Here is a 24,154-nt window from a genome sequence, read left to right on the forward strand (position 1 = left end):
CTCCCACGGGCTTCAACTCCCTGTCCCTCCTCCCCTCCCCTGTATTTTGTCTAGTGTTATGCAGGAATGGGCAAGTAAAATGAGTGGTTAGGTGGGTGGGGCCTTTGAGGAATTCTGATACAAATACCTTGACCAGAGTGGGCAGCCACTAATCAGCTCTAGCAGGTTGCTGCCAACAGGGGAGTCAGACCTGGTGCTACTGTAGTTCTTAAAAAGTTTCAAGAGAAGCCAGAAATCCAAATTTCTCTGTGAAATACCACATTTTAAAAGTAGCAAACCAGGGGCTTCCCTGGTGGTGCAGTGGTTGAGAGTCCGCCTGCCGATGCAGGGGACACGGGCTCATGCCCCGGTGCGGGAGGATCCCACATGTCGTGGAGAGGCTGGGCCCATGAGCCATGGCCGCTGAGCCTGTGCTCCGCAACGGGAGAGCCCACAGCGGTGAGAGGCCCGTGTACCAAAAAAAAAAAAAAAAAAAGTAGCAAACCAATTCAAATTTTAAATTCTGCTGGCCAACAACATGGGCCAAACAAAACACACCAGTTTGTAACCTCTGAGGTATACTGTATAATGCTTTTGTTCTCATCTTCTCATATGATCCTCAGGCTAGGGAGCAGATACTATTATTAGCTTCATTTTACAGATGGGGAAACTGAGGCACAGAGCAGTTTAGTAGCTTGTCCAAAGTTTGAGCACCAAAGTTTGAGCACCAAAGTTGGAACTTGAGGTTTTTACAGTGTGCTTTTTTATCCTCATTACAAATGCATCCTTTTAGACATAACCTTTTTTTATCCTAAAGATAATACATATTACAAAATACAATAAACTACAGAAAGGTCAAAACAAAGAAAAAACAACCACTAGTCCCAACATGCAAACATAAGCACTATTACTTAGTGTATTTCCTTACAGAAAAAAAATTTCCCTATTCATTCAATCAGAGGTACCGGCTGTATAGGTTAGGATCTGTGCTAGGTGCTGGGGATATTACAGTGAGCAGACATAGTTCCTGCCCTCAGAAGGCTTACAATCTAGTTCTTGTTCTTTGTTCCATTCATTGCCAACCTAGATGTGAATATCCAATGGAGCTTCTTCAAGAAGCCAAAGAGTAAATAAGCGGATAGTGCATTTCAGGTGGGCCCGAGGCCCCCATCTGCCCAGTCCCACTTGGGCTTCCTCCCTAGAAACGAAATGATGAGAGGATTGGACTCCTAGTGAAGGAGTTAAGATGCAGAAAGGGATAGGACTTGAGAGTACTACCAAACTCTCAATTCAACTGGCCGAGGACCTCGATCTCGGCCCTCTCGTCCTCAAGGAAAGGGGTCGGGAGGGGGCAAGTGGTACGTGGCGTCCAGAAAGATGACGAGGGTCCCGACGCTCGTGAAGATGATGAAGGTCCACAGGAAGAGGCGGTCCACCACCATGGCCACAAACTGCCAGTCCTCCTTCAGCTGGGGGTAGGAAGACGAAACTGTTCCTGAGCTCCAGACCCCCAGGGAAGACGGCCCCAAGGCCCTGTACCGCACCCAGGTCCTCCTACCACGGCTTTGAGACAAGGGCGGGCCCGCAGGATAGCAGAGAGTGAAACTGCGGGCGACGGATGTGAGTAAAGAACAAGTCGGAAACCAGGGGGCGGGACCAAGTGAGGCAAACTTCCAATCAGAAATAAAATCGAGTGCTGGCGGCGGAGCCTAAGTTTGCGGGTGGAGCCAAGGCCACCCAGGCCTTGCCTTAGCCCACCCTCTTTGGACTCACCGCGTCGTGGTCCTCCTGTTCCTGCAGCTGTTGAGCGATGTAGCTGATTGAGGAAACGACCTCCCGTAGCTCGGGAGGCAGGCCCACAGCCCGGTTTGGACCATCGATAAATCGCCGCAGGTCCGGGGCAGACAGTTCAGGCTGGAACCTGGAAGAGGCGAGTCTGTTTGGCCACGACCGGGGCGCAAAGACGGCCTGCGCGGGTGCTCTAGGCCCCGCCCCAACTCCCTCCTCCAACGCCCATCCAGGTTTCAAAACGTGAGCGAGCCCTTCAAGTTCTCTCCGACAGCGGCGACCTCTCTAGCCTTCCGCAATTCCTCCTATTCCCTTACGCTTTAGTTCCCACCTCCCCGCAAAGTGGGCAACAGAAGGGATACTACAACTCCCATGATGCTCAACCACGACATCCTCCGGGAGCTTAGGACGCCTGCCTCCGCACAGTCTTCTGGGAACTGTAGTTCTCCCTCTCCCGTCTACGTGGGCGATGGGGAGTAGATACTACCTGTTGGGTTTGGGGAAGAGAAAATCATTTGGTGGCTTGCGGATGAAATATTCATCTGTTCCCCGACCCCAGCCACTTCCTGGAGAATCCCTGAGAGGTATAGGAGGTGGCTCCGGTATCTGGTCTCTCTCAGGTTTGGGTCTCTTCAGACCCAGATACGGAGGGAGTTTGTGGATAAAGATCTGCAGAGTAGAAGAAGAGGCGTCTTGGAGGGGGCTCTTATGCTTTCAGACCAGAAGGGAAGCCGCCAACCACCCCCACGGCACGTGCCCATTCCTGCGCATGCGTGCATGCGTCCCACAGATGAAATGCAACTACACAGCCCAAGAGTTCTTAAGTGGGTTAGGAGGCATCCTAACTGGAAAGAAAAGTTCTGAGGGCTTCCACCCTGATACTACCTAACCCTGAGAATGCTTCCTTGGGACCCACAATGGGCAGTATTGATGAAGAGAGTCTGGGATCTACACAATGTTAACGATGGGAGGATAAAATTAATTGGGCAACATTTCAACACCCAAAGACCTTGGCACTTTGACACTCTACCAGGAGTTGTAGTTCTCCCTCAGGTCTGTGAAAGGGAAGGTTGAAGTTGGTGGGAGGGAGGAGCGATACCTGGACAAAAAGCCAAATACTAGGATTGAGAGTTAACACAGGTTGAAGAGGAGATCTTCTTACCTGACGGACCCAAAGGGGCATTTGGTGGGTGTGGGGTGAGCGATGGTGCAGGTTGAGGACTACGACGCTAAGGATGACTGAGAAGGTGACGAGGACCATGGTAAACATGAGGTATTTGATAATGATGGGGACAGACAGGGAGGTCTCAGGCACTTTGTCTGCCAGCAGCAGCAGGAACACAGTAAGGGTCAGCAGGGCAAAGATCGAGAGCCCCATCTTCTCTCCTTGGGGGACAGAGGGGAAGGCGGAAGGATTAGGCTTTGCCAGAAAGCGATCTCCCTGGCATAATCAGTGACCGTGTTTTCAGCCCACTCAAGGACAGGCTTTTGGAAGGGCCAACTGCATGCAAATAACTCCTACATTTATACCTCCAACCTGGACTGATTCCCCTAAATTCCACACTTGTATCCACCTGCCTACTTAACCTCTCCATTTGGGTGTCCAATAGACATCTCGAACTTAACATGTCCAAAACTTAATTCCCTCACCACCGACTCCCCCCATAGTCTTCCTCAGTTCATAAATGACAACTGTGGCTCAGGCCAAATCCCTCTGAGTCATTCTCAGCTCTCCTCTCTCTCATCCCGTATCCAATCCATACCAAACCCTATTGGCTCTACCTTCAAAATATATCCTGAAACTGATGACTTATCACATCTACCACTACCATCCTGGTACAAGCCACCATTACCTCAGGTCTGAGTTATTATAAAGGTCTTCTCTTTGCTTCATCCTTTGCCCCCCTGCTGACTGTTCTCAACAGAGCAGCCAGATTGATCCCGTTAAAATGTAAATCAGATCATATCACACCAGTGGCTTCCCACCGCGCCTTTAGTATAAAAGTCCTTACTGAAGTCTACAAGGCCTTCCCATTAGCTCTCTGACTACATCTCATACTGTTTTCTCTCTTGCTTACTTCATTCAGTTACATTGGCTATTTCTTGAATATGCAAGGCACACGCCAACCTCAGAGCCTTTGCATTCACTGTTAACTCCTGGTAATTTCTTCCCCCAGATATCTACCAGGGTCATTCTCTCACTTCCTTCAAGTCTTTGTTCAAATATTGATCAAACATTCCCCTTTTAGTGAGGCATTCACTGACCATCCTATTTTTAAATTGCAACCCCTGTGATAAACCATAGTGGAAAAGAATATGAAAAAAAATATATATCTATAAATGAGTCAGTTTGCTGTACAGCAGAAATGAAACACAACATTGTAAATCAACTATATTTCAATAAAATTGTTTAAATAAATAAATAAATAAATAGCAACCCCCTACCCCCATTCTCATCCTCCCCAAAACCTTTTTCTACTTTTCCTTCTTAGGAATTGACCTCTCCTAATATACTATCTAGGACTTCCCTTGTGGCACAGTGGTTAGGAATCCGCCTGCCAGTGCAGGGGACGCGGGTTCGAGCCCTGGTCCGGGACGATCCCACATACCGCGGAGCAACTAAGCCCATGCACCACAACTACTGAGCCTGTGCTCTAGAGCCCGCGAGCCACAACTACTGAGCCCACATGCCACAACTACTGAAGCCCGCGCACCTAGATTCCGTGTTCCACAAGAGGAGCCACCGCAATGAGAAGCCCGTGCACTGCAACGAAAGTAGCCCCTGTTCACCACAACTAGAGAAAGCCCCCGCGCAGCAACGAAGACCCAACGCAGCCTTAATTAATTAATTAATTAATTAATTAAAAAATAATAATATACTATCCAATGGGTTTATTTATTATGTTTACTGACTGTCTCCCCCACTAGAATATAAACTCCATGAGAGCAGGGATTTTTGTCTGTTTTATTCACTGATGTATTCCCAGTGCCTTTCACATTACAGATGTTCAACAAATATTGTTAAATGAATGAATGGACCAACCCCTGTAGCAGGAACTATATAGCAAATTGAAGGATCTAAAAATGAAACCAAGTATATAAGAATATGCCAGGTGGCTGGTTATTACTGTGGCATACACAGGCACTGCAAACTTCATGGAAGGTATTGAAATAAATAACTATTACGGTCTGTTCTACTTTAGTCCTGTAATATTGGGTTCCAAGATTTGCCTTGCTCCAGGAAGAAGGAGAAGTTACATGTGGAAGTGTGTTCTAGAGATGCATCACTCTCCTTCCCTAGACTGAGAGAGGGCTTGATTACAGAGAGAAGGAAAGCATGTGTTTTTTGTTTGTTTTGTTTTGTTTTTCAGGCCACAGCAGTGAAAGCCCAGAATCCTAACCACTAGGCTACCAGGCAACTCCCAGGAAAGCATGTTTTGAATATGAGAGTTTAGGATATCAGTCTCTGAATCAGACTAATACTAAGCAGGGTTGGAATAGCAACACTGCCTCTCTCTGTGTAATGTCAGATGAATGACTTAAACTCACTTAGCCTCTGTGAAATGGGAAGACAATTCAGTACTTACCTCACAGAGTTGTGAAGATTAGAACTGAGTTAATATATGTAACACATTGTTTGTATTATCTTATAGCAAGTGCTCAAAATTAGAAAAGACTATACCTACACTTACACAAAGCTTACAGAGTACCAGGCATAGTTCTATTAACTCAGTTAATCCTCAAAATAGTCCTATTTGGGGGGACAACGACTCTCCTATTTCCAGATCAAGACACTAAGAGATTAAGGAATTTGCCCAAGGTTACTCTGTTAGCATATTGTGCTGTCTCCCAGAGAAATGTTGGCTATTATTTCCAAGGGAGATAGGAGGTTAAGGGACTAGTAGGCGGCATTTGACAAGTGGGGGAGGGAGGATGCCAGGAATGGGGAAAGGGAAAGGAAGCGTTAGCTAAGCCGGGGAGTGTGTTGGTCAGAGGAGTGGCAGTTCCAAGGATGAGATCCCAGTATTTTGAAGGGAAGAGTTCAGAAGTTACTGGGTGCAGAGAAGTGAGCAGCAGAGGGGAGGTAGAGCTTGAGGTTGGAGGGGAAATCTGGATGCAGAGGCAAAGGTTCTTCCTGAAAGGAAAACCTGGATGAGATTGCTGAAGCACAGTTCATGAAGGCTTGAGTTGGCAGGAAAACCTTCCCTGTATTATGGGTGAAGAGGAAGAACCTGAGCTATTGGTAAGAAGGAATGTTGGGCCCCTTCCCCTCTTACCTGCATCTGGTGGCAGGTAGAAGACGAAGATGGCCAGAAGAGTGATGAGGATGCATGGGGCAATGACGTTGACCAGGTAAAAGAGAGGCTTCCGGCGAATGATGAGGTAGAAGGTGACTTCTTCACGCTGTCTTTCCCCCCCTCCCCTAGGATCCACTGGAGGCTGGATTAGCCGAGAAGGCTTGTGAATAATCTCCCATTGACCATTCTCTTGGGGGGCGGGGGGGGGAGAAGAGAAGGTGACACAGATGTGGAACCTGTCTTTGTTGGTGCCAGATACGGCTTTCTTTTCTTTTTTCTTTTTCTTTTTCTTTTTTTTTTTTTTTTGCCTCACTGTGCCACCGCGCTTCTTGTGGGATCTTAGTTCCCCAACGAGGGATTGAACCCGGGCCCTCAGCAGTGAAAGTGTGGAGTCCTAACCAGTGGACCGCCAGGGAATTCCCAGATATGGCTTTCTCTGCCACATCCTAGAGCAGGGGGGACTGATGTAATAAGGGGCTAGCTACGGTCCCTTGGCTGGACAGCCCATCTCTAATAAATTTGACCAAGTCTCAATTTCCATAACCACAAAATATAGACAGTTATACCTATCTTGCTGAACCCACAGGGACTCACTGATGGAGTATATTTACCAGCCTATTAGAAACTGGAAATCATAAAGCCCATGGACATGGGAGCCATGCCCACTCACCAATAAAGGTGCCTTCATGAATGTGCACTTCCTGCCGCTCCTGCCCATCGGGACCCAAGCCGGTCTGCAGACTGACTTCTGAGCTGTCATAGCTATAGGAACTGAACACCATGGTGCAGTTCTGCCAGTCAAAGGGAAAGTAGGTGACCTGGATGGAGTGGAGAGTCACTAGAGCTGCCAGAGAGCTGGTCAGGGCTGGGGGAGTTGGGGAGGTCACAGGGCAGACAGGGGTCAGAGGATATGGGGCACTAGGGAGATAGGGACCACCAGGGGAAGATCACAGAGAAGTGGAGTCACAGAGGAATAAGAAGGTTATGCGGGGAGGTCATGGACAATGGAGGGGAGCGGTCACTGAGGAAGACTGGAAGTCAGTGAAAGTGGACAGAGAAGATGAAACTCAACGGAAAATCAGAAGGGTAAGAGAGACGTGAGGGTCATGGGGATAATGGAGGAGGGATATCTGAGTGAGGGTTTCTAGGAGCGCCTTGAGCTTCCCAGGTGGGGCCCGGACACCTGGATGCTGCAGCTGCTGCGATAGATGCCCGGGGGCTGCCAGCGCACGGAGCCGTCGGAGGACACCACGACGCTGATGTCCAGAGCAACGTCAAAATTTCCGTCGTTGCTGCAGGGAAAGAACCTTCTCATCTGGGATCAGGCCCCTCCCTCCGGAGGCCGCGCCCCTCCAGAGGCCCTGCCCCACCTCCCAGACTTTGGGAACATCCTTACTTGTTTAGGAGCACCACGTCTGGTAGCCACACGGATTCGGCAGTGATGCGGAGTGAATCGATGCCCTCGTGCTCCTCAGGGTCCCAGCTCAGCCTGTAGTCAGTCCACTCCTAGGGAAGCAGAGGCTGAGGGGCCGTCTGGGGCTTGAGGCTGGAAGGAGTCTTGGGATGTGAGAAGGAAGCCCGGGCAGGGAATGCAAGGGAGGAGAGCCGCGCAGGCATGGCCTGTGGTTCTGGAGGCCGGGGCTCTGTTTAAGACTCCACCTACACTCTTTGGGAACCTATCAACTAATTTCCCCTTCTCTCTCATCGGGCCCCAATTTCTTCTTTCTGTAAAAACGAGGGGGTTGCACGCTAGCCTCTAAAACAGTGGTTTTCAAACTGCAGTTAACGACCCTGAATTTCATAGGTCCGGAATCAAATGAGTGGCCCCAAACCAGTGTTAAAAATTTAGAATGAAAAATTCATGGAATGCAGCTCCCATAGTAAAGATAGGTATTGTTTCCTGAAGCTTCTGTTTCAGTTATAAATGTGTTTTCTGAGGTCGTGATGCAAAAAAAAAAAAATCTTACTGGGCGGGACATTCGAGGAAACTGTAAAGGCAGCGGGACGCCCGCCCTTTCCCACCCTGCGGGGGTCTCCGTACCAGGTCTAAGTAGACCTTTGTGCTCATCTCCTCATCCTTCTCGTTCTAGAAGGGAAAAGTTTAAAGGGTAGATATGATGTCAGTGTAGAGAAATGAGGGGCTAGGTGGGTAAACTCTCCCTGGAAACTCCCCTCTTTTTCTGAGTCGCACCCTCTTGGGTTCAAGCCCCACCTCCTATAAACTGCGTTGGCTTAAGCTCCGCCTCTATCTCGTAAACTTCCTGCTGGCCGTACAGCCAGCCAGTTCATTTACCAGTCCCGGCCCCGGCCGGGGTGAATCTCTGCCCGCTGTTGTTTATTGACCCTGTCCGGCACCAAGGTCCGCCCCAGCCTGTGACCCCGCCTCAAGGTCCGCTCTCCAGCCTGTCCATCGGCCCCAGCTCCACTTTGAGATCCGCCCACAGGCCCGTTCATCATCCTGCCCGGTTCAATCCTGGCCCGTCCAGCAGCCGCGCCCACAGCTTGTCCATTGGTCCGATTTCGACCCAATCTCTACTAACGGCCCGTCAGTCACCCAGCCTGGCCTCGCCCCGGACCCCGCCCCCAGTGGTCCCTGGGTCCCGCCCTGCCTAAAGCCACGCCCCCCAGCCGACTAGTGGGCCAGACCTCAACTCCCCGCGTGCGCCCTCACCAGGCTGATTAATTGCGCTAGGCTGAGACCAATGCTGACCCCGACGCGATCTCCCACCTCCCGCGCCGGCCTCACCGAGCTATCATAGCCCGAGAAAAGTTTCTCGCGGAGTCGGCCCTCCGCCTCCGAGCCGCGGGCGCCTGGAGGAGGAGAGAACTGAGTGAAGCCCTAGTGCCCGGCCACGACCTCTGGCCCTATCACTGCCCCTTTGAGGCCCAGACTTACCCGGGGCGAACGGCGCCCCCAGCGCCCCCAGCAGCAGCAGCAGCAGCAGCGCCCGTGGGGTCATAGCCCGTCCGCGTCGCTCAGTGAGTCCGCTTGGGTGAGCCGCCAGGACAGCCAGCGCAGGGGAAGTGACGAGGCGCCCAGGAATGTTCACCTGTTATTGGGGGGCAGCCGCCAGCCTTCCCGCCCCGCCCATGGGACTTGATCCCTCCCCGAGCAACTGCCAAAGCCTGCTACCCACAGATGGCAGACAACACTTCAATTGTATAAATCGTCTTTAATTGAGAAAGCATGGAGTGGAGACTGGTCCCCTGGGAGCAGAGCCTTTTTGGGTACCTAACACCCAGCTGAGGTAAAGCAAGTTCTATTCAGTTAGAAGCTGGAGGGGTGTATGAGGTCTAGAGACCAAGAGGCCCTCACCCTCCTTGGCCTGACCTGTAAGGGAGAAGGGTGGGACTTATTGCTGAATTGGTGTCTCCTCATTTGAGGGGGGGTCAAAGCTATGTCTCATTTGTCTTTTTTATTCTAGACCCATTACCCTAAAGACCTCAGCTTTAAAGGGGACCTGGAAGGAATTCCTGCTGAGGTAGCTAAGTGTTCATGTCCCCCCCAACCCAGGCACAGGTCCAGTCATGCCATGGTTCTGGCCACTTTCCCATCCTAGCTGCCCTTCTATGAGCCAGGGATTCCTTCCAAAACTCCTCTGCCCTTCCTCAGCCTCTGTTCCCTGGCAGGACCCCAGCTGAATTGCAGGAGCTAGAAACTGCATGTAAAAAATAAGGTTAGCATTCTATAGGAAGAATAAGATTTTTGGAAAATTGTCTAGGGAAAACAAGAAGTGGTTCTTGATCCATCCAGAACTTAGTTCTTTGTGAATCATAGCTGGGTCCTTTCCAGAGCTCCTGCTGAACAGGTATCACTAGAGAAAGTGGGAGCGTGGGTCTAGAACTCTTACTCTAGAGCAATAACATGCCTATATAGGCTCTAGTTCCATCCTAGAGGGAAGGGCTGAGAGTCGTGGTCTATGTCCTAGAGCTGAGATTTAGAAGGAAGTATGGCTCCGTATGTGTCTAGAACACCACGCTCTAGAATTGGGTGTCTCTGGGGTAAGAAAGTTAAACCTGTGGTGATCTGAGACTGGCCCAATTCAGGCCGAGAACAACAGCTGGACAGAGCCCAAATCCAGCCTCTCTCTAGTTGGAAACCAGGGGTCCATCTGGGTGAAGGACAGAAGCCTGATGGATCCAGAACAGAGCCTGGCAGCATGTCTGTGTTCCAGCACAGACCCTGAGTGCAGAAATGGCCCTGGCTGGGGTGCCTGGTGTTCCAGAACCTGTCTGGAACAAGGCAAAAGGTGGAGCAGTGAAAGAAGGAAACTCATCCTGAGCTCCAGTGGACCTATAAATCTATGGCTTGGTGGCCATGAAGAGGGCAAAGGGCTCCAGGAACTGGCTGAGCCCGGGGTGGGGAAGATTTATGCCCTGGTTTTGTCAGCTTTGGAACCCCCCGCGCCATCTCGAGAAAAGGCTTTGGAGGGTGTGAGTGTGGAAGGAAAGAAGTGATCAGCCAGGACCATTTTCAGACATCCCTCTCTCTGACCCCTTTCCCAGGCCCAAGGATCTAAGGGTCTCAGCAGCCCTGGAAGTCATGGCTGGCCCCTAGGCTCCCTCAGGGTAGAGCACCTGGTGGGACCTGGCTGCTCAGGGCATGAGTGTGGCAGCAGGGGTGACAGAAGCAGGGCTGGGAGACAGGCTGTGGTGGTGGCGAGTGCAGGGAGCCTCCAGTCCGGGGACTACATGGCAGGGGGCAGGGGGACTGGAAGGGGAGGTCTCAGGGACACTGTGGAGAGAAGGCTCCCGGTACACAGCCACTGTGAAGGGGAGAGAGAGGAGCAGGAAGGAGAGTTAGGCACCAAGAGAGCTCTGAAAGGGCTCCCTTCCCCTACACTCCTCCTCTGGGAACCCACAGAAGGAGAGCTTCCCAAACCTCCAAAGGCCAAAGCCTTCCTGGCTTGACCTGTCATAGCATGTGTCCTCTTAAAACACTTATAACCCCTTAGCTGTGTGTCACTAAATGTCCATGTCAAGGTCAATACCGTCCCACGTGGTCCACCTCTTCCCTGGGGGTCCATACTCACCCTCCAGGAGCTTGGGCACAAAGTGGGCGGCTGCCTTGGTCTTCTTGACTCGATTTCCCTTCATGACTCGGCCCTCCTTGTCCAGGCCCAGGTACCAGGCCCGGCCAGAACGACGCTGGCGATAGAGAGCAGAGGCGTACAGGACATAGTAATTCTCAAAGACGCACTCCTTAAAGCGACACTCAGCTGTGAAATGTGGCTGAGGAGACAAAGACCCAGAAAGGCACACACAGACAGAAAGACAAAAAGACACATCACTGAACAGAAGGGAGCCCTGGGAAGAACAAGGCAGGATATAATCCATACGTTTGAGACTGGGAGAGCCAACTTCTGAGTCCACTCAGGAACTGGGAGAAAGGGAGGATGAGGAAGAGTCTGGTGGCCCCCGAGGGGGGCCTGGGATAAGAAGATAACTTCTCTCTGCTCCACTCCCAGCCTCTCACCATCCAGGGGACCTGGAGGGAATTTCTGCTTGGAGGAGTTCCTGAATCCTTCCCCAGTATCCTGAATGACTCTGGGGAAGTGAGTAATAATGAGGTCTAGAGGAGGTTGGAGAAGACACAGGGGTCCTAAAAGGTTGAAAGAGTTGGACATTCAAAGAGCCTGGAGGTATTTAGGAGGCTATCCGAGGAGAAGGGATTGGAGGGACACTAGAGAAGGTGTTTGGGAACGGGCAGTGAGGACAGGGTGTCGGCAAGAGCTGGAGCGAGAGGAAGCCCTGAGCTGCAAAATAGCTGTAGTTGGGAAGGCTGTAGCTAGGGGAGTCCCCTGACTCCAGGCCACTCTGCCCCCTTGTCTCACCGAGCTGTAGAGCAGCCCCTCAGCGTTCATGGCCATGTAGTGACCCAGCTTGGCACTCTGGATGGTGACTACACGGAGCCCCACAGGGATCAGGTTGAAGTGGGCTGGGGGTGGAGAGAAGGGGTATCAGTACCCCAAGCCTCCAATCCCCATCTGAGCCCCCCCTCAATTCTGGTCCCAGTTCTACTTCTTCCTTTGCGGGGTCAAAGAGCCAGACTGAAAACAACAGAACCTGAAGCCACAATAGGACTGTCATCTCCTATGTCTGCGCTCCCCCTTCCCATCCAGCAGCTGGCTTCCCCTCTCACTGAAAGAGCTGGTGTCCTCTGGGGTGCCCTGGATGCTCCCATCGGGATTCGCCTGGAGGTAGAAACCCTGGCGGCAGAACAGTTTGGTGACGATGCCTTTGAGCTGAGGCTCTGGAGAGAGAGACATTCATCTTGGAACATGACATCTTTGTTCCCAGAAGCATTGCTACACTTTGCGGGATCAGAGGAGAAAGAAAGGAGGATGGAGGGAAGGAAGAGGGTCCCACGGCCCCAGCTCCCTGACCCTCTAAACAAGCTCTCTCCCACCTCTCTTTGACTCCAGAGGAAACTGGGGTGTGGGTCCCTTCTGCTTCCTCTAACCAGCTTTCAATTTAATTGATTGAAATTTATTTAAAGGCTTAATTCCTACTCTACAGCTCAACCAGAATGGGGGGAGGGGAGAAGAAGGAAGAGGAAGGGGAGAGATACATGGAAACGCAGAGGACAAAGGGAGACAGGCAGAGCTGCTGAAGGGGCAGTGTGTTTGCGAATGTGGGGGGCATTAAGGTGACCCCAGGGTAGGGGCGCCCCCTCAGGAGTGGGGGTGGGGCTGGGCCTGACGCTGACTCAGCACCTGCTGCTGCGGCTGCCGCTCTCTTCGCACGGGCCTCGCCTTGGCTCAGCGCCGGCCTGTCTGACACTGACCCATCTGTCTGTCTGTCTGTCTGTCATTCTGCTGGCTCGCGGGGGCCCAGCCCTCCCTGAGGCTCAGCCTCTCCCCTTCAGCCAGGTAACCCGCCTGGGATGGGGGATATTCGGTACCAAACCAAGGAAATGGGGGAGGGGGCCAGGGAGCTGGTGAGACAGGCTGACTCACGTGGGGGCTGGGTCCCACTCAAAGGGTGGGCTGCGGACCGTACCACTGCGGAGGGCCGGCGGCCGGGGGAGGAGGACGCCAGCGGGGGGTGGGGGGTCTCCCCCTAGGGGAGCTGGGAGCGAGCAGGAGCGAGGCCAGAGGGACTTCCCGCCTGTCGCACCTGGACGGGGACCACAGGCTAACCCTCACAACTCTCCTCCCCCGGCGCTTGCGGCCGAGTTCCCGGTACCCCCTCGTAGATGGTACGACCCCCAGTCTCCGTGCGGGTATCCAGCCGTGTAGTGTGTCTCTGAGTTCCTCGCGGCAGAGGGTCCCCTGAGCCCGTGGGACCCTATTTCTGAGTCGCGTAGGCGGTCATGGGGGAGTGCCCAGCTCCCTTCTTGAAGTGCAGGTCACGGGAGGAGGGCGCACAGAGGGGCGGACTGGCGAGGTAGCTGCAAGGACACCCGGGGGAGAGCTGGGGAGATTGGTACCGAGCCAGGCAAGCTCGGCGAGGAGGAACGGAGCCAAGGCTCGGAGGAGCGGGAGAACCGGGGCAGGGGCGGGGCTGCCGGAGCCGCAGAAACCCTCGGGGTGACCCAGGCGTCCGGAACCCCCAGACCCCTCCGCTCGGCATTGAAGGAATCGCGGGAGACCGCACGTAGGCAGAGGATGGTGGGGGTGGGGACTCCTGTGTTGGGAGGGGGGGCGAGCGGGAGCTGCCAGGCTTCGGGGCACCAGGCTTAGCCCCTCAAGCCTCCCCCTTGCCCTCGAAAGCAAGGAGACTCGGGGTTATGGGCGAGAGAGAAGGGAAACTGAGGCATCGTCTGGCCGAGAGTTTGTGGTCCAGGCCCACCCCCTTTCACTTTCGGGGAGCCCCCGTCAGTCGGGCCCCGCTCTTCCGAGTCCCTGGCCTCAACCTCCCAGGCAAAAAGACCCCCGGCCCGGAGACCCCGCCCCAGCCACTCACCCGGGCAGCGGTCCGGCCGCGCGGGCCGCCCCCCGCACAGTCGCACCTTGGACAGCAGGATGAGGAGCTGCTTCTGGCAAAGGGACTTGGTGCCGCGGGGACACGCGCGCCGCTGCGCCGACACGGGCCGGCTGCCCCCGGGCTGGTGGACCTCCCGCTTCTGCCGGATCAGGCTGCTGGCCAGTGCCGCCATGGCGCTCCGGGAGGAGACACCCCAAAACCGGCAGGCTCCCGGAGCGCGCTGGGGCCCCCCCGGAGAAGCCCGCTAGCTCACCAGGACATGCTCTTGACTCTCCGGTCCGACTCGCCGCCTCACCCACGGGACCTGAGGATAAGCCCTAGACGACCCCCACCCCAGGCACCAGCTCCCACCCTTGGGCCTCGTGCTAGCTTCACCAGACCCAGCAGCCTATGTACCTCTCAGTTGACCCCACCCTCGACCTTTGCCCCCCACAGAAAACTCCCCCTTCTCTGATCTCCAGTGTCCCTGTCCCCCACTAACACTATCCCAAAGCCAAGACCCTCAAATTTTCCAGGATGTGGTTCCAATATCCCCAGGCACCTTTCCACCCTATTTCCGGGCCCTGCACTCCTGCCAAAGCCACTCTTGTAATTTTAAGGGTGTGGGTCCTTAGCTTTGGGGATATTAGCTCACCCCACCCCTGCTGGGGTGCTGCCAGTGTCTAGGAAGAACCCAACCTTGGTGTCTTTTCCTTTGCCACCCTCTAACTGAAGAATCCCCCACTTTTTTTCACTGAAATCCCCAAAAAACTATGCCTTGAAATATCCAGACTCTCGCCAATCAGCAAGAAGAGGTTCCCAGACCCTGTCTCTGAACGATACCGCTTTTTACCAAGTCACCCCCATTTCTAGTGGCACAGCGTTGCAGCTGCTGAGCCCCTTTCCTCACCTTGTTACCATCCACTCCTTTTGAAGTCACCTCCAAGTCCGCCCTTCCTAGTGGTTACACCAGGTGGTTGTCTGGAGGGCCCTCTGTCACCTCGGAATAAGGAGCATAGGTTTTCGGCTTTTTTGTTTTTTTCTGGCAGCCCCTAATTTCCTCGGGGACAGCTGGTGCTGTTTAGATCCCACGCCCTCTAATCCAACCAGCCCCCCGAGAGAGGAGTGCACCCACGTTGTCACGGGTCCCCAAATGTGAATAGACCCGCTATAAGTCAGAGCGCATCAGAGCTTTCTGCGACAGGGCTTCCTTGTCCTCCCCGGGACTGCCTGTAGCACCCCCTCTTCCTTCCCCGACGCCCCTCAACCTGTCCTGTCTTGTCGATCCGGGGACGGCTGGCGCTGGCTCCGGTTCCAGGCTCCTCCCTCCCTGTACCCCGCAAGCGGAGCTTCCCCCACGCTCGGCTAGGCGTCCCGGACCCCAGAAGGAGTGAGGGTGTCTCCGCAGAGCGCCCTAGTCTGGGCAAGTGAGCACTGGGCCTGGCGGCTGGACCAAGCGGAGCGGCGGCAGCGGCGGCAGCGGTAGCGGCTGTGGGAAGCTGAGGCGGCGGCGGCGACAGCAGCTCCCCCCTCCTCCGAGAGCCGGCCCGGGGGCGGGGCAGGGGGCGGAGACGCCGGGAAAGGGGGGGCGGTGAAGCTGGGCGGGCGGAACCCCGGGGTTCCTTGGAGGCAGGGAGTGGCGACGGTCTTAGAGGCAGGCGGAGCCGAGGCAAGGCCGCATGTCTCGCATGTGTCGGGGTTCAGAGGAGGAGTGACAAGGAGGCGACTCCACTGAATGGAACTCTGGATGGGGGGAGAGGTTGGGCTTAGATAGATGGAATGGCGGATGCCCCGAGAATGGAGAAAGGGACCCTACTGCCCGGGCTGGAGGACAGAACTGGATGAGGAAGGTGGGGGGAATAAATGAAGAGATAGCGGTGGTGGTGAGGTCTAGCCTGGGGTGAAATCCGGCCTCCTTAATGTCTCTGCTTTTGTGTGAGACAAATTGGTCAGTCCCTGGTCTCCATACCTTTCTCCTTTACACGTTTTTTCAGCAAATATATTACCCCCATCCCTATTGACTCCTAAGAGAAAAGACCATAAGAACTGGTGGGAGATGGATGCCAGAGGCTGCACCGGAGTGGGAGGGGTGCTGGCCACAGATTTGGAAAGTGGAGAGGCCAGAATGGAACGACCTGTGCCAGGGATGGGGCGGGAGGAGGGGGGGAGGAAGCGGAGGAACCGGCGAGGAGGCCTTCTAGAACGGGCTCTTCGGGCCCAAGGCGCTCAGCCTGTCTCCCAGGTGAGGGGAGAGCAGTCCCCTCCACATCCCGCTGGCCAACAGAAACACATTCCAGGTTAGTAGGAACAGCGTCTTTAATGGGCCCCGCCTCCCACGCCGGCTAAGCCGCCCCCCTTGCGTGCAGCCTTGGCCTCTTCCACAGCGGCGCGCAGGGCGCAAGCAGGGTCCCTGCGAAGCAGGGCCAACGCCCCGAGCAGCGAAGCGGCGCCGTCCCCCGCACGGTGCTTTTGGCCACTCAGAAAATAGTGGGGCAGCGTCCCGGCCTCGAGCACCCGGCCCAGCTCATCCAGCAGCCCGAGGCAGCAGGCGCCCGCATTCTCGGGTCGCGCTAGATAGAGCGCGGGCAGCCGCTCGCACGCCCAGTAGAGCAAAGTCCGCAGGAGGTAGGGCGCCGCGACCCTAGTCCCGGCCACCAGCGGGCGCAGCAGCTCCTGGGCCGCCGCGTGCGCTTGCAGCAGGGGAACGGGTATGCGCGTCTTGAGCGCCAGCTCTTGGCGGGCGAAGCAGAGCTGCCAGCCGGAGGCGTCCGGCCGCTCTGTGGTGCCGCCGCCGCCGGGCACCAGGTAGAAGGAAGACGACTCCGAGGCCAGCGGGCCGGCCCACGAGTGGCTCCGAGCCCCCTGGGGCCAGCCGGCCACGGACACCACGGGGATCAAGTCGAAAAGCAGGAGGCGGCGCGGGGGCCCGGGCGTAGCCAGGAGGATGGTGGTGACCCCCGCGTGGCGAGCTGCGTGGACCAAGCGCGGGGCACCCGGGACCGGAAACAGGGACTCAGCGACCGCAGCCAGCGAAGCAAAGAACCAGGCAGCCACCTGGGCGGGGCACAATGTGGGCCATGCCTCCGGAGCCTCCGACGGCTGTGGCACTGGGCTAACGTCGGCTGCTTTGGTGACGTCACCATTAGGTTTTTTCAGTGGTGAGGGAAAGTCAACATCGGTTACGTCTTGTTGAGGCAATTCTGGCACTGAAACATTACTAGGTGAGTTTTCCAAAGACTCGTGTGCCTCAGGCTCAGTGACGTCACTGTGTAGCTGGTCCACAGAGATTTGCGGATCCTTGGGAGTTTCTTTGCTTTGGGCTGGGTGGATCGAATCACGTCCTCCTGGGACTGGGGGTCCTAGGCAATCCTGCCATGCCTCCCGGACCGAGGTTCCGCGTACCTGCTCTGGGAGGAAGAGCCATGCGTAACAGGATCCCACGTCCGGTTGCAGCTCCTGCCCAGTGCCATCTAGCGAAAGCACGGGCACCAGGAGTGTGAAGCCGGCGTCGTAGTGAGGTCCCCGAGCGTAGGGACCTAGAGCCGCAGGCCCCAGATCCAGGGAGCCCTCGCGAATCCCGCCACGAAGCAGCAAGAGCTCTGCCTGAGGAGGAAAGCGAGGGTCCCGGCGGTGAACGAGACCTAAGGAAAGAGAAGGGATTGTAAAGGCGTGATCCAGAGCCGGGGCGGGGTGAGGCGGAGCTGAGAGCTGCAAGTTCCCGAAGGCCGGGAGGGTTACTTACCAAGCAAAGAGAAAACAAAGTCCTTGGCCTGGAGGAGATCTGGTCCTGGCTTGGGACCTTCACTCCAGCTCGCCTGCACACCCAGCTCCTGGATCAGCTGGGTTAGTTCTTGCAGCTGCGCCCCAGAGCAGAAGTCGATGTCCGTGAGCGGCCGGGCTGGGGCTGGGGGCGGTGGGCCCCACCAGGGAGCACTCCCCCAGACCGCGGAAGCCATATGGCTCTGTCGTTTGGGGGCTAGGAAATACACAGACGGGAGGAAGCCCAGACGGGCCGTTCCTTTTGCTGCGGAAAACTGGCCCCCGTTCTTTTCTCTTCCAGAGGCCAAGAGGGTTCTCAAGACACAGTCCGCCAATGGGTCTGCAGACGAAGGGCCCTAAATTTAGTCTTGAAAGCGAACAAATAAATGCCTCCTCCATCCTTGCCCTTTTCTCATATGCTGGTCCCCGCCCCCATGGAACGGTTCACCTGACTCAGCAGGTAGAAAGTAGCTGTTTGGCCCCTCCTAAGGAATGCAATAGCCTCCTTCGCTGCCCCTTGTCTACGTCCCCTTACCTCTTTTTCAGAAGAGACTAGTGGTTTGCGGCTTCCCTCTTAGGGTTAGCTACAAAGGCTGGGAAGAGGATGGATAGGAAGATTCAACAGGTAACTTCCTCCTGCTGCCTGCAAGGCCACGCCCCTAAATTATAACCACGCCCCTTTCTGGAGACTGTCGGGGTGGTTCCGGACCAGCCCGGCCTCCAGTCAGAGTTCAATCACTCCTTTCGCTCTGCAGAGATCTCGCGGCTATCCTGGGAGTTGTAGTTTGTCTTCAAAGCTACCAGGGCGTTGGGACCACGCCCCCACATCCTTTCCTGTTCCGTTGAAGTAGTGCCTGATGGAAGTTGTAGTTTCTATGGAGATAAACTATTCTGTGTCTTTATGATAAACTATTCTGTGTCTTTACAAGGCCAGGTCAACCGCACAAACACTCCTTGGGGTTAGAACAGAGGCCTAATAGGATGGATCTGAATAACAATAATGAGGGGCATACACTAGGGCATGCGGAGAAATAGGGGACTCTACATCTCACTTGGGAGTAGAGGCGCCCTGGTCATTTGAATCTAGAAGGGTTCTTGCGTGCAATTATAACTTCATATAGAGATGAGACTGCAAGCCTAGAAAGGTTGCACATGACTTGCCCAAGGTCGGAGCTGAGCCAGAGAGGTGTTGGAAATGGGCTCTCCAGCTGGGATGTATCTCCTTGGAATCGGTGGTGGTAACGTTACACAAGAACACACCGATAGTGTGCACGTAGTGACCCAGGGATGGACATCTGACTCAGGGAAGGGACATATTAGTGTTGCCCACCTCAGACACACAAGTGGTGGCAGGGAAAACACTTTGGAATCTCGCAGCTTATGTGTGTATACAGAAGAGTTATCAGGACTGAAAATCAAGTCCAGAGGAAACCCCAGCTGGGCTAGGGCAGGGCAATGAAAAATTATCAGGGGAAGGAAATGGCTTTCAGCGACCAGTGCTATCATGGACACAGCTTAAGTCCAGGATGAAACTAGGAGCCAGAATAATAGGACAGAAAGATAGGACACCAGAGACACGCTCACAGATTAGACCAATGCATACTGGACCAGGAATTCTTACATTCCTTTTTCCCAGGGGTCTGTCTCCACAGTGAACTAGGCCTAAGTCCATGGGCAAGAAAATTAAGTGGAGACACTTCGAAAAAATTAGAGGCCTATGAAGGAGGGGACCCTCAGAATCCAGGGCTCAATTTGGAGAGCCTAAAACACAAGGTTTCCTAGTCACTGACAAAGAGAGGTCTTCTCCCTCAGTAACCAAGAGCCCCAAACACAGCCCAGAACGGGGGAGGCAAGTTTCCATACATCTGGTCGTGACCCAAGAGACCAGATGAGGAAAACTGAAGCCTGGGCTCTTTCTCACAGTCTGGGGAAATCAGGCATTGGGTGTCCATCCCTACATCTTACCTCCTCCCCAGAGGGTGGCTTCTGAGCCACCCTAAAAAGAACTAAGTTCTCTGGGCTCTGGGGGAGCTTTAAGATGCCGGGGGTGGGTGACAGGGAAAGGAAAATTGCTCTAAACTCTAAAGCACTGCTCTCCAATAGCATTTTCCATGATGATGGAAATGTTCCAAATCTGTGCCGTCCAATACAGTAGTCACTAGCTCCCTGTGGCTACCGAGCACTTAGAAGATCATGGCACTGAGGAACAGAATTTTTTTTTTTTAGCCAAGCCATGGAGCTTGCAGGGTCTGAGTTCCCCGACCAGGGATTGAACACCAGCCACAGCATTGAAAGCGCCAAGTCCCAACAACTGGACCACCAGGGAACAGAGTTGGATGCCAGGGAAATTCTGTTCCCTGAGGAAGAGAATTTTTAACTTTTTAACTTAATTTTTAACAGAATTAATTTTCCTTAATTTTAACTAATTTACATTCTAATAGGCATGTGGCTGGTGGCTACTGTAATTGACAATGCAGCTCTAGGGCCTTGGGGATAACGGATTTAGCTAGACAGCAAAGGAGGGAAAGCAGGGATAGTTTAGGTCCTCATCAGGCCCCGTGGGATGGGGCTGGGGGGGTGGATGTCCTCAAACAACCACAGAACACTTCTCTTGTCTCTTTATTCCTCATGCTTACCTGTCCCCTCTTTTTCTAAGTTTCTCATCACACGCTGATATCCCCACTCCTTGATGGTCTCCGGTGAGTTGTTGGATGTCTCTCGGTGAAGGCGCCTGGAAGACAGAGCTTCGCACTTGTCCCTGCCTGCTCTGAACTGTCTCTGGCGGGCGTCAAAGACCACATGCCCTAGCCGGGTGCCTGACCCAGGACAGTAGGGCTTCCAGCTGGTTTTGGGAGGCGTAGACATCTGGCGATAGTTCTGGCAGGCTGGAGGAACTGTATCCATGGGTTGGTACACCCAGTCTTGGCTGCCTGCTCGCCGGGAGGATGATTGCAGCTCAATCAGTACAGGTACCTCTGAGAAGGTTTGCAGGTCATTGTAGGCCACCTGAGCCTTGGCAGAGCAGGAGTCATGACTGGGTGGGACAGAAGTCCATGGTATGTGCTGCCCTGCATCCTCCTTTCGAGGAACTGCCTCAGATATAAATGACTTTCGGGTCTGATGTGGGCCCAAAACTTGGACAGAGTCAGTTCCTAGAGGGTTCTTGTGGAGGCCAGGATTTGGGATAAGTCATGAGTTGTTATGGAGGCCTGATCTCTTGGATAAGCCAGAGTCTTGAGTAAGGGCTGGACGCTTATGGGGGCCAGGATCTCGATTAATTCCTGAGTCCTTGTGGAAGTTAGGGTCATGGGTATGTTCTGAGCTCCTGTAAATTCCAGCATCTTGGGTAAGGCCACATCTCCTTTTGGCTTGAGTGGCTTGGGTAAGGCCTGGATTCTTATGGAGGTCAGAATCTTGAGTAAGGTCTTGGCTCCTGCAGGCTCCTGAATCTTGGGCATTACCTGTACTCTTTCACATCCAGAATCTTGAGAAGGGTGTTGGATATTATGGAAGCCAGTTTTTTGGGAGAGCTCTTGACTTTTATAGAGTACAGTCTCTTGGTTTCGTTCTAGATTCCTATAGACTCCCGAATCATGCATAAAGCCTGAGCTCCTCTGAATGTAAGAAGTTTGGAGAAATGATGTGTTCTTGTGGAGACCAGAGGGTTGGGTGAGATATGGGCTTTTAAAGAAACGTCCATCTCGAGTAGAACCTAAGATCTGGGAGCCAGAATCTTGGGTAATGACTGGATTCTTCTGAAGTTCAGAGTGTTGGGAAAGGCTTGGATTCTTGCAGAGGTAAGGGTCTTGGGTAAGGCCTGGAAGCTTGTGGAGGCCTGGATCTTGAGCAAGGTCTGGGTTCTTGTGGAGGCTTGGGTCTTGGATAAGGCCTGGGTTCTTGTGGAGGCCTGGATTTGGGGTAAGGCCTGGGTTTCTGGAAACTCTACAGTCTTTTGAAGGGCCTGGGGTCCTTTGGAAGACAGAGCCTTGGTTGAGGTCTAGACTCTCATGAAGTTCAGGGGGTTGGGGCTGGTTTGGGGTTTGGGAAGTAGTGGATAACTGGGGAGGGATGGGGCCCTGGGGAGAGAGGACAGACTGAGGAGACTTGGAGGTTGGGGGAAAGGTGGGGGTTGTATTAAGGTGGAGGGCTTCTGGTGGTTGCTGTGTTGATGAAGGACAAAGGATCTGGGAGAAACAAGAGGCAGAGAAAGAGTGCATGGTGGAGGCATGGTGCATGGTGAGCTCTGGTCATTCGTCGGAGAATGGAAGCAAGGTTGAGAAGGTGCAGCATCCTTGGAGTACACCAGGAATTTGGGGTAGACTGGAGTCTGGGGGTCCATGTTTCTCTTCTCAGACCTTCAAGGATGGAAGCTACAGAAAGGGAAGGTCTTAGACTGTACAAATTTGTCTTTGGCATCATTTGAGATCTTCCATTCCATATTCCCCAACTCCAGGTAACCCAGTATGGATCCTGTGGAGGGCTTGGCACTGTCCCCACTACATTGCTTCAGTATTTGCTCAGCTGTACCAGAGCTCACCAGACCATGCCCCTCTTGGGGCCTGGAGAGGGTACCCAAGTCCTTTCTGGAATACCCAGAGTTCTGAGGGGGACACACATGGAATAAGTTCTGCTTTACCCTGCGGGCATCATAGACCACATGGCCGGAGGAGAGGCCTTGGCTGAAGGCAGACAAGGTAGAGGGAATAGAGTCTAGGATGGGGGTAGGGGTGGTGGAAGGGACTGGAGTGGTCATCAGGGACATGACCAGCGCTGGGACAGAGGTTGTGGCAGAGATCGGGACAGGGGCTGGTGTAGGGGCTAGGGCAGGAGTAGTAGCAGGGGCAGAAGTTGGGGGAGGGACCAGAGTGTTGGCATGGGTATAGGTCAGATGAGCATGGGTCAGGGTGCAGACAGAAGTGTGGCCCAGGGACTGGGCTGAGGCATGTGAGGGGGCCTGGGCTTGGGCCTGGGCTGGGGTATGGGCTGAGGTATGCTCAGGGCCATGGACCTGGGCAGGGCTGTGCTCAGGGGTGAGGGCTGGGGAGGGGGTCTGGGCCTGGGGGGTGGTGTGCTAAGGGGGGTGGAACGTGGAGCAAGTCTGGGCCTGAGGTGGGGCGTGCTCAGAGGGGTGGGTGGAAGAGAAGTTCTGGGCCTTGGCAGGAGTGTTCCCAGTGGGGTGCACTAGGGAGAAGGCCTGGGCCTGGGCGGAAGTGTGCTCATGGGCATGGCCTCAGGAGCAGGTCTCGGCCTGGGGGGTGCTGTGCCCGGGGGTTGGGCTGAGGAGAAGGTCTGGGCCTTGGAAGGAGCATGCGCAGGGAGCTGAACTGGGGGGCGGGTCTGGGCCCGGGCTGGGGCCTGGGCTGGGTCATAGTCTGGGGTCTTAGTCTTGCTCTCTTGGGGCAGGTGGAGTGGAACCACGTCCACCTTGCTCATCCTGAGGAGCTTAGAAGATGTCTCTTACCTGGAGTAAAAGTTGGCTTGGGACTTTAAGGCTGTGACCGGAGGGGCGTCCCCAGCTCCCACTACCCCCTCCTTCCACAGTCCCCGTGGAGCCTCCGTGGAAGCCCCAGCCTGTCCACACTGAGGTGGCATCCAGCAGCACTTAGAAGCCTTCTCATCATTTGTGTCTGGTATCCAGGAGTCAAGGTGGTTTGGGTGCCCGAGCAGGAAGCTTGGGCGATGGCGGAAACAGGAAGAAACTCTTGAGCACAGGTTCTTGGGATCCACGGAGCAGCGCATGCACATGCGACGGCTACCTACACAGCTGGCTTGTTTGTCTGTGGGGAAAGGCGAGATGGGACCAGGGCCTGGGTTCCTGAGGGGCTGAGAATCAAGGCAGGGATAGAAGAAAGGGGACAGGCCCACATCCCCTGAGCCCACGCTGGCGCCCACTCACCTTTGGGGAAAATATAGTGGAAAAGTGCCCGCAAGGATCTCTTCAGGTGCCTCCAGAGCTGAGGGAAGCAGGGGAAGGGGGAGGCCGGGAGCAGGGTGAGCCCTGAAATCCAACCCTTGTCCGGCCACACCCCAGCAACCCCCCCACCTCAGCCCCTTCAAGACCCCAGGGCTCCCCCAACCCCGCTGCCCACATCCTGCCCTGACCAGTGTCACCACTTTGATCTCCACGTTGAGAAAGATGAAGCTGACCAGGATCAGAAGAATTGAGCCTCCTAGGTCCTGGCATTTCCTGGGGTTGGTGCCAGAGCACAGCTGGGCTCGGTAGTGGGTTTGCTCACCCATGGCCAGGGGTCCCAGGACTGCCTGGGCCCCCTGGCCTCCATATATTCACTGGGAGCCATGGCATTCCCTGGTTACCAGGGTCAGGTAAGCTGAGCCTGGACAGTCAAACAGGGCCCAGAGGCTGGCACACCTCCCCTCGAGCGGTCAATCATTCGCTCACCGCCCACTGACTCACTTGTTCA

The 24,154-nt window shown here is 54.6% G+C and overlaps 4 protein-coding genes across 12 annotated transcripts; all 4 read right to left on the reverse strand.

The window, feature by feature from the left end:
- Positions 1–723: 723 nt before the first annotated feature.
- Positions 724–9,121, reverse strand: CHRNB1 (cholinergic receptor nicotinic beta 1 subunit). 6 transcript variants are annotated; one of them, XM_082604894.1, is made up of 11 exons: positions 8,962–9,121; positions 8,812–8,876; positions 8,107–8,151; positions 7,462–7,571; positions 7,249–7,357; positions 6,736–6,883; positions 6,045–6,254; positions 2,930–3,153; positions 2,255–2,436; positions 1,753–1,900; positions 724–1,448 (listed from the first exon to the last, which is right to left on the reverse strand). In XM_082604894.1, the coding sequence occupies exons 1-11, from the start codon at positions 9,023–9,025 to the stop codon at positions 1,308–1,310; spliced, it is 1,446 nt and encodes a 481-aa protein (XP_082461020.1). In that variant the 5' UTR covers positions 9,026–9,121; the 3' UTR covers positions 724–1,307. The 6 variants fall into 6 exon arrangements, with proteins under 6 accessions (XP_082461020.1, XP_082461018.1, XP_082461021.1 ...); XM_082604892.1 differs by having other exon boundaries at positions 6,736–6,856; positions 8,737–8,876; XM_082604895.1 differs by lacking the exon at positions 2,255–2,436 and adding an exon at positions 2,184–2,254 and having other exon boundaries at positions 8,737–8,876.
- A 120-nt stretch (positions 9,122–9,241) lies between these two features.
- On the reverse strand, positions 9,242–14,254 carry FGF11 (fibroblast growth factor 11). Of its 3 annotated transcripts, none has more exons than XM_082604237.1 (5): positions 13,974–14,254; positions 12,208–12,318; positions 11,900–12,003; positions 11,099–11,213; positions 9,242–10,831 (listed from the first exon to the last, which is right to left on the reverse strand). In XM_082604237.1, the coding sequence occupies exons 1-5, from the start codon at positions 14,164–14,166 to the stop codon at positions 10,662–10,664; spliced, it is 693 nt and encodes a 230-aa protein (XP_082460363.1). In that variant the 5' UTR covers positions 14,167–14,254; the 3' UTR covers positions 9,242–10,661. The 3 variants fall into 3 exon arrangements, with proteins under 3 accessions (XP_082460363.1, XP_082460362.1, XP_082460364.1); XM_082604236.1 differs by having other exon boundaries at positions 11,099–11,297; XM_082604238.1 differs by having other exon boundaries at positions 11,099–11,297; positions 12,208–13,458; positions 13,974–14,041.
- A 1,906-nt stretch (positions 14,255–16,160) lies between these two features.
- On the reverse strand, positions 16,161–18,357 carry TMEM102 (transmembrane protein 102). 2 transcript variants are annotated; one of them, XM_082604397.1, is made up of 3 exons: positions 18,268–18,357; positions 17,716–18,072; positions 16,161–17,614 (listed from the first exon to the last, which is right to left on the reverse strand). In XM_082604397.1, the coding sequence occupies exons 2-3, from the start codon at positions 17,927–17,929 to the stop codon at positions 16,290–16,292; spliced, it is 1,539 nt and encodes a 512-aa protein (XP_082460523.1). In that variant the 5' UTR covers positions 17,930–18,072; positions 18,268–18,357; the 3' UTR covers positions 16,161–16,289. The 2 variants fall into 2 exon arrangements, with proteins under 2 accessions (XP_082460523.1, XP_082460524.1); XM_082604398.1 differs by having other exon boundaries at positions 17,716–18,088; positions 18,268–18,351.
- Positions 18,358–18,467: 110 nt separating this feature from the next.
- Positions 18,468–23,972, reverse strand: SPEM3 (SPEM family member 3; the record flags this gene model as incomplete). The annotated part of the gene is given in 8 exon segments (XM_082603904.1): positions 18,468–18,529; positions 20,369–20,738; positions 21,194–21,864; positions 21,867–22,089; positions 22,093–22,750; positions 23,194–23,509; positions 23,629–23,686; positions 23,835–23,972. Coding segments are annotated over 8 exon segments (2,496 nt in total).
- Between the last annotated feature and the right edge of the window lie 182 nt (positions 23,973–24,154).

The sequence above is a fragment of the Mesoplodon mirus genome (genome assembly GCF_964341445.2).
Source record: "Mesoplodon mirus genome assembly, chromosome: 18".
In the NCBI taxonomy this organism is placed as follows: domain Eukaryota; kingdom Metazoa; phylum Chordata; class Mammalia; order Artiodactyla; family Ziphiidae; genus Mesoplodon; species Mesoplodon mirus.

What these genes read in the sequence shown, in the direction of transcription:
- FGF11 (XM_082604236.1), bottom strand. Translation starts at nt 14,166, where the DNA reads ATGGCGGCACTGGCCAGCAGCCTGATCCGGCAGAAGCGGGAGGTCCAC. An exon ending in AGAGGACACCAGCTCTTTCA is followed by an intron (nt 12,004 to 12,207) that starts GTGAGAGGGGAA and finishes CTCCACCCCCAG; the next exon opens with CCCACTTCAACCTGATCCCT. An exon ending in AGGGGCTGCTCTACAGCTCG is followed by an intron (nt 11,298 to 11,899) that starts GTGAGACAAGGG and finishes TTGTCTCCTCAG; the next exon opens with CCACATTTCACAGCTGAGTG.
- TMEM102 (XM_082604397.1), bottom strand. Translation starts at nt 17,929, where the DNA reads ATGGCTTCCGCGGTCTGGGGGAGTGCTCCCTGGTGGGGCCCACCGCCC. An exon ending in CTTTGTTTTCTCTTTGCTTG is followed by an intron (nt 17,615 to 17,715) that starts GTAAGTAACCCT and finishes CTCTTTCCTTAG; the next exon opens with GTCTCGTTCACCGCCGGGAC.
- CHRNB1 (XM_082604891.1), bottom strand. Translation starts at nt 9,025, where the DNA reads ATGACCCCACGGGCGCTGCTGCTGCTGCTGCTGCTGGGGGCGCTGGGG. An exon ending in TAGCGCAATTAATCAGCCTG is followed by an intron (nt 8,152 to 8,736) that starts GTGAGGGCGCAC and finishes TTTCCCTTCTAG; the next exon opens with AACGAGAAGGATGAGGAGAT. An exon ending in CTACCTGCCACCAGATGCAG is followed by an intron (nt 3,154 to 6,044) that starts GTAAGAGGGGAA and finishes CTGTCCCCCAAG; the next exon opens with GAGAGAAGATGGGGCTCTCG.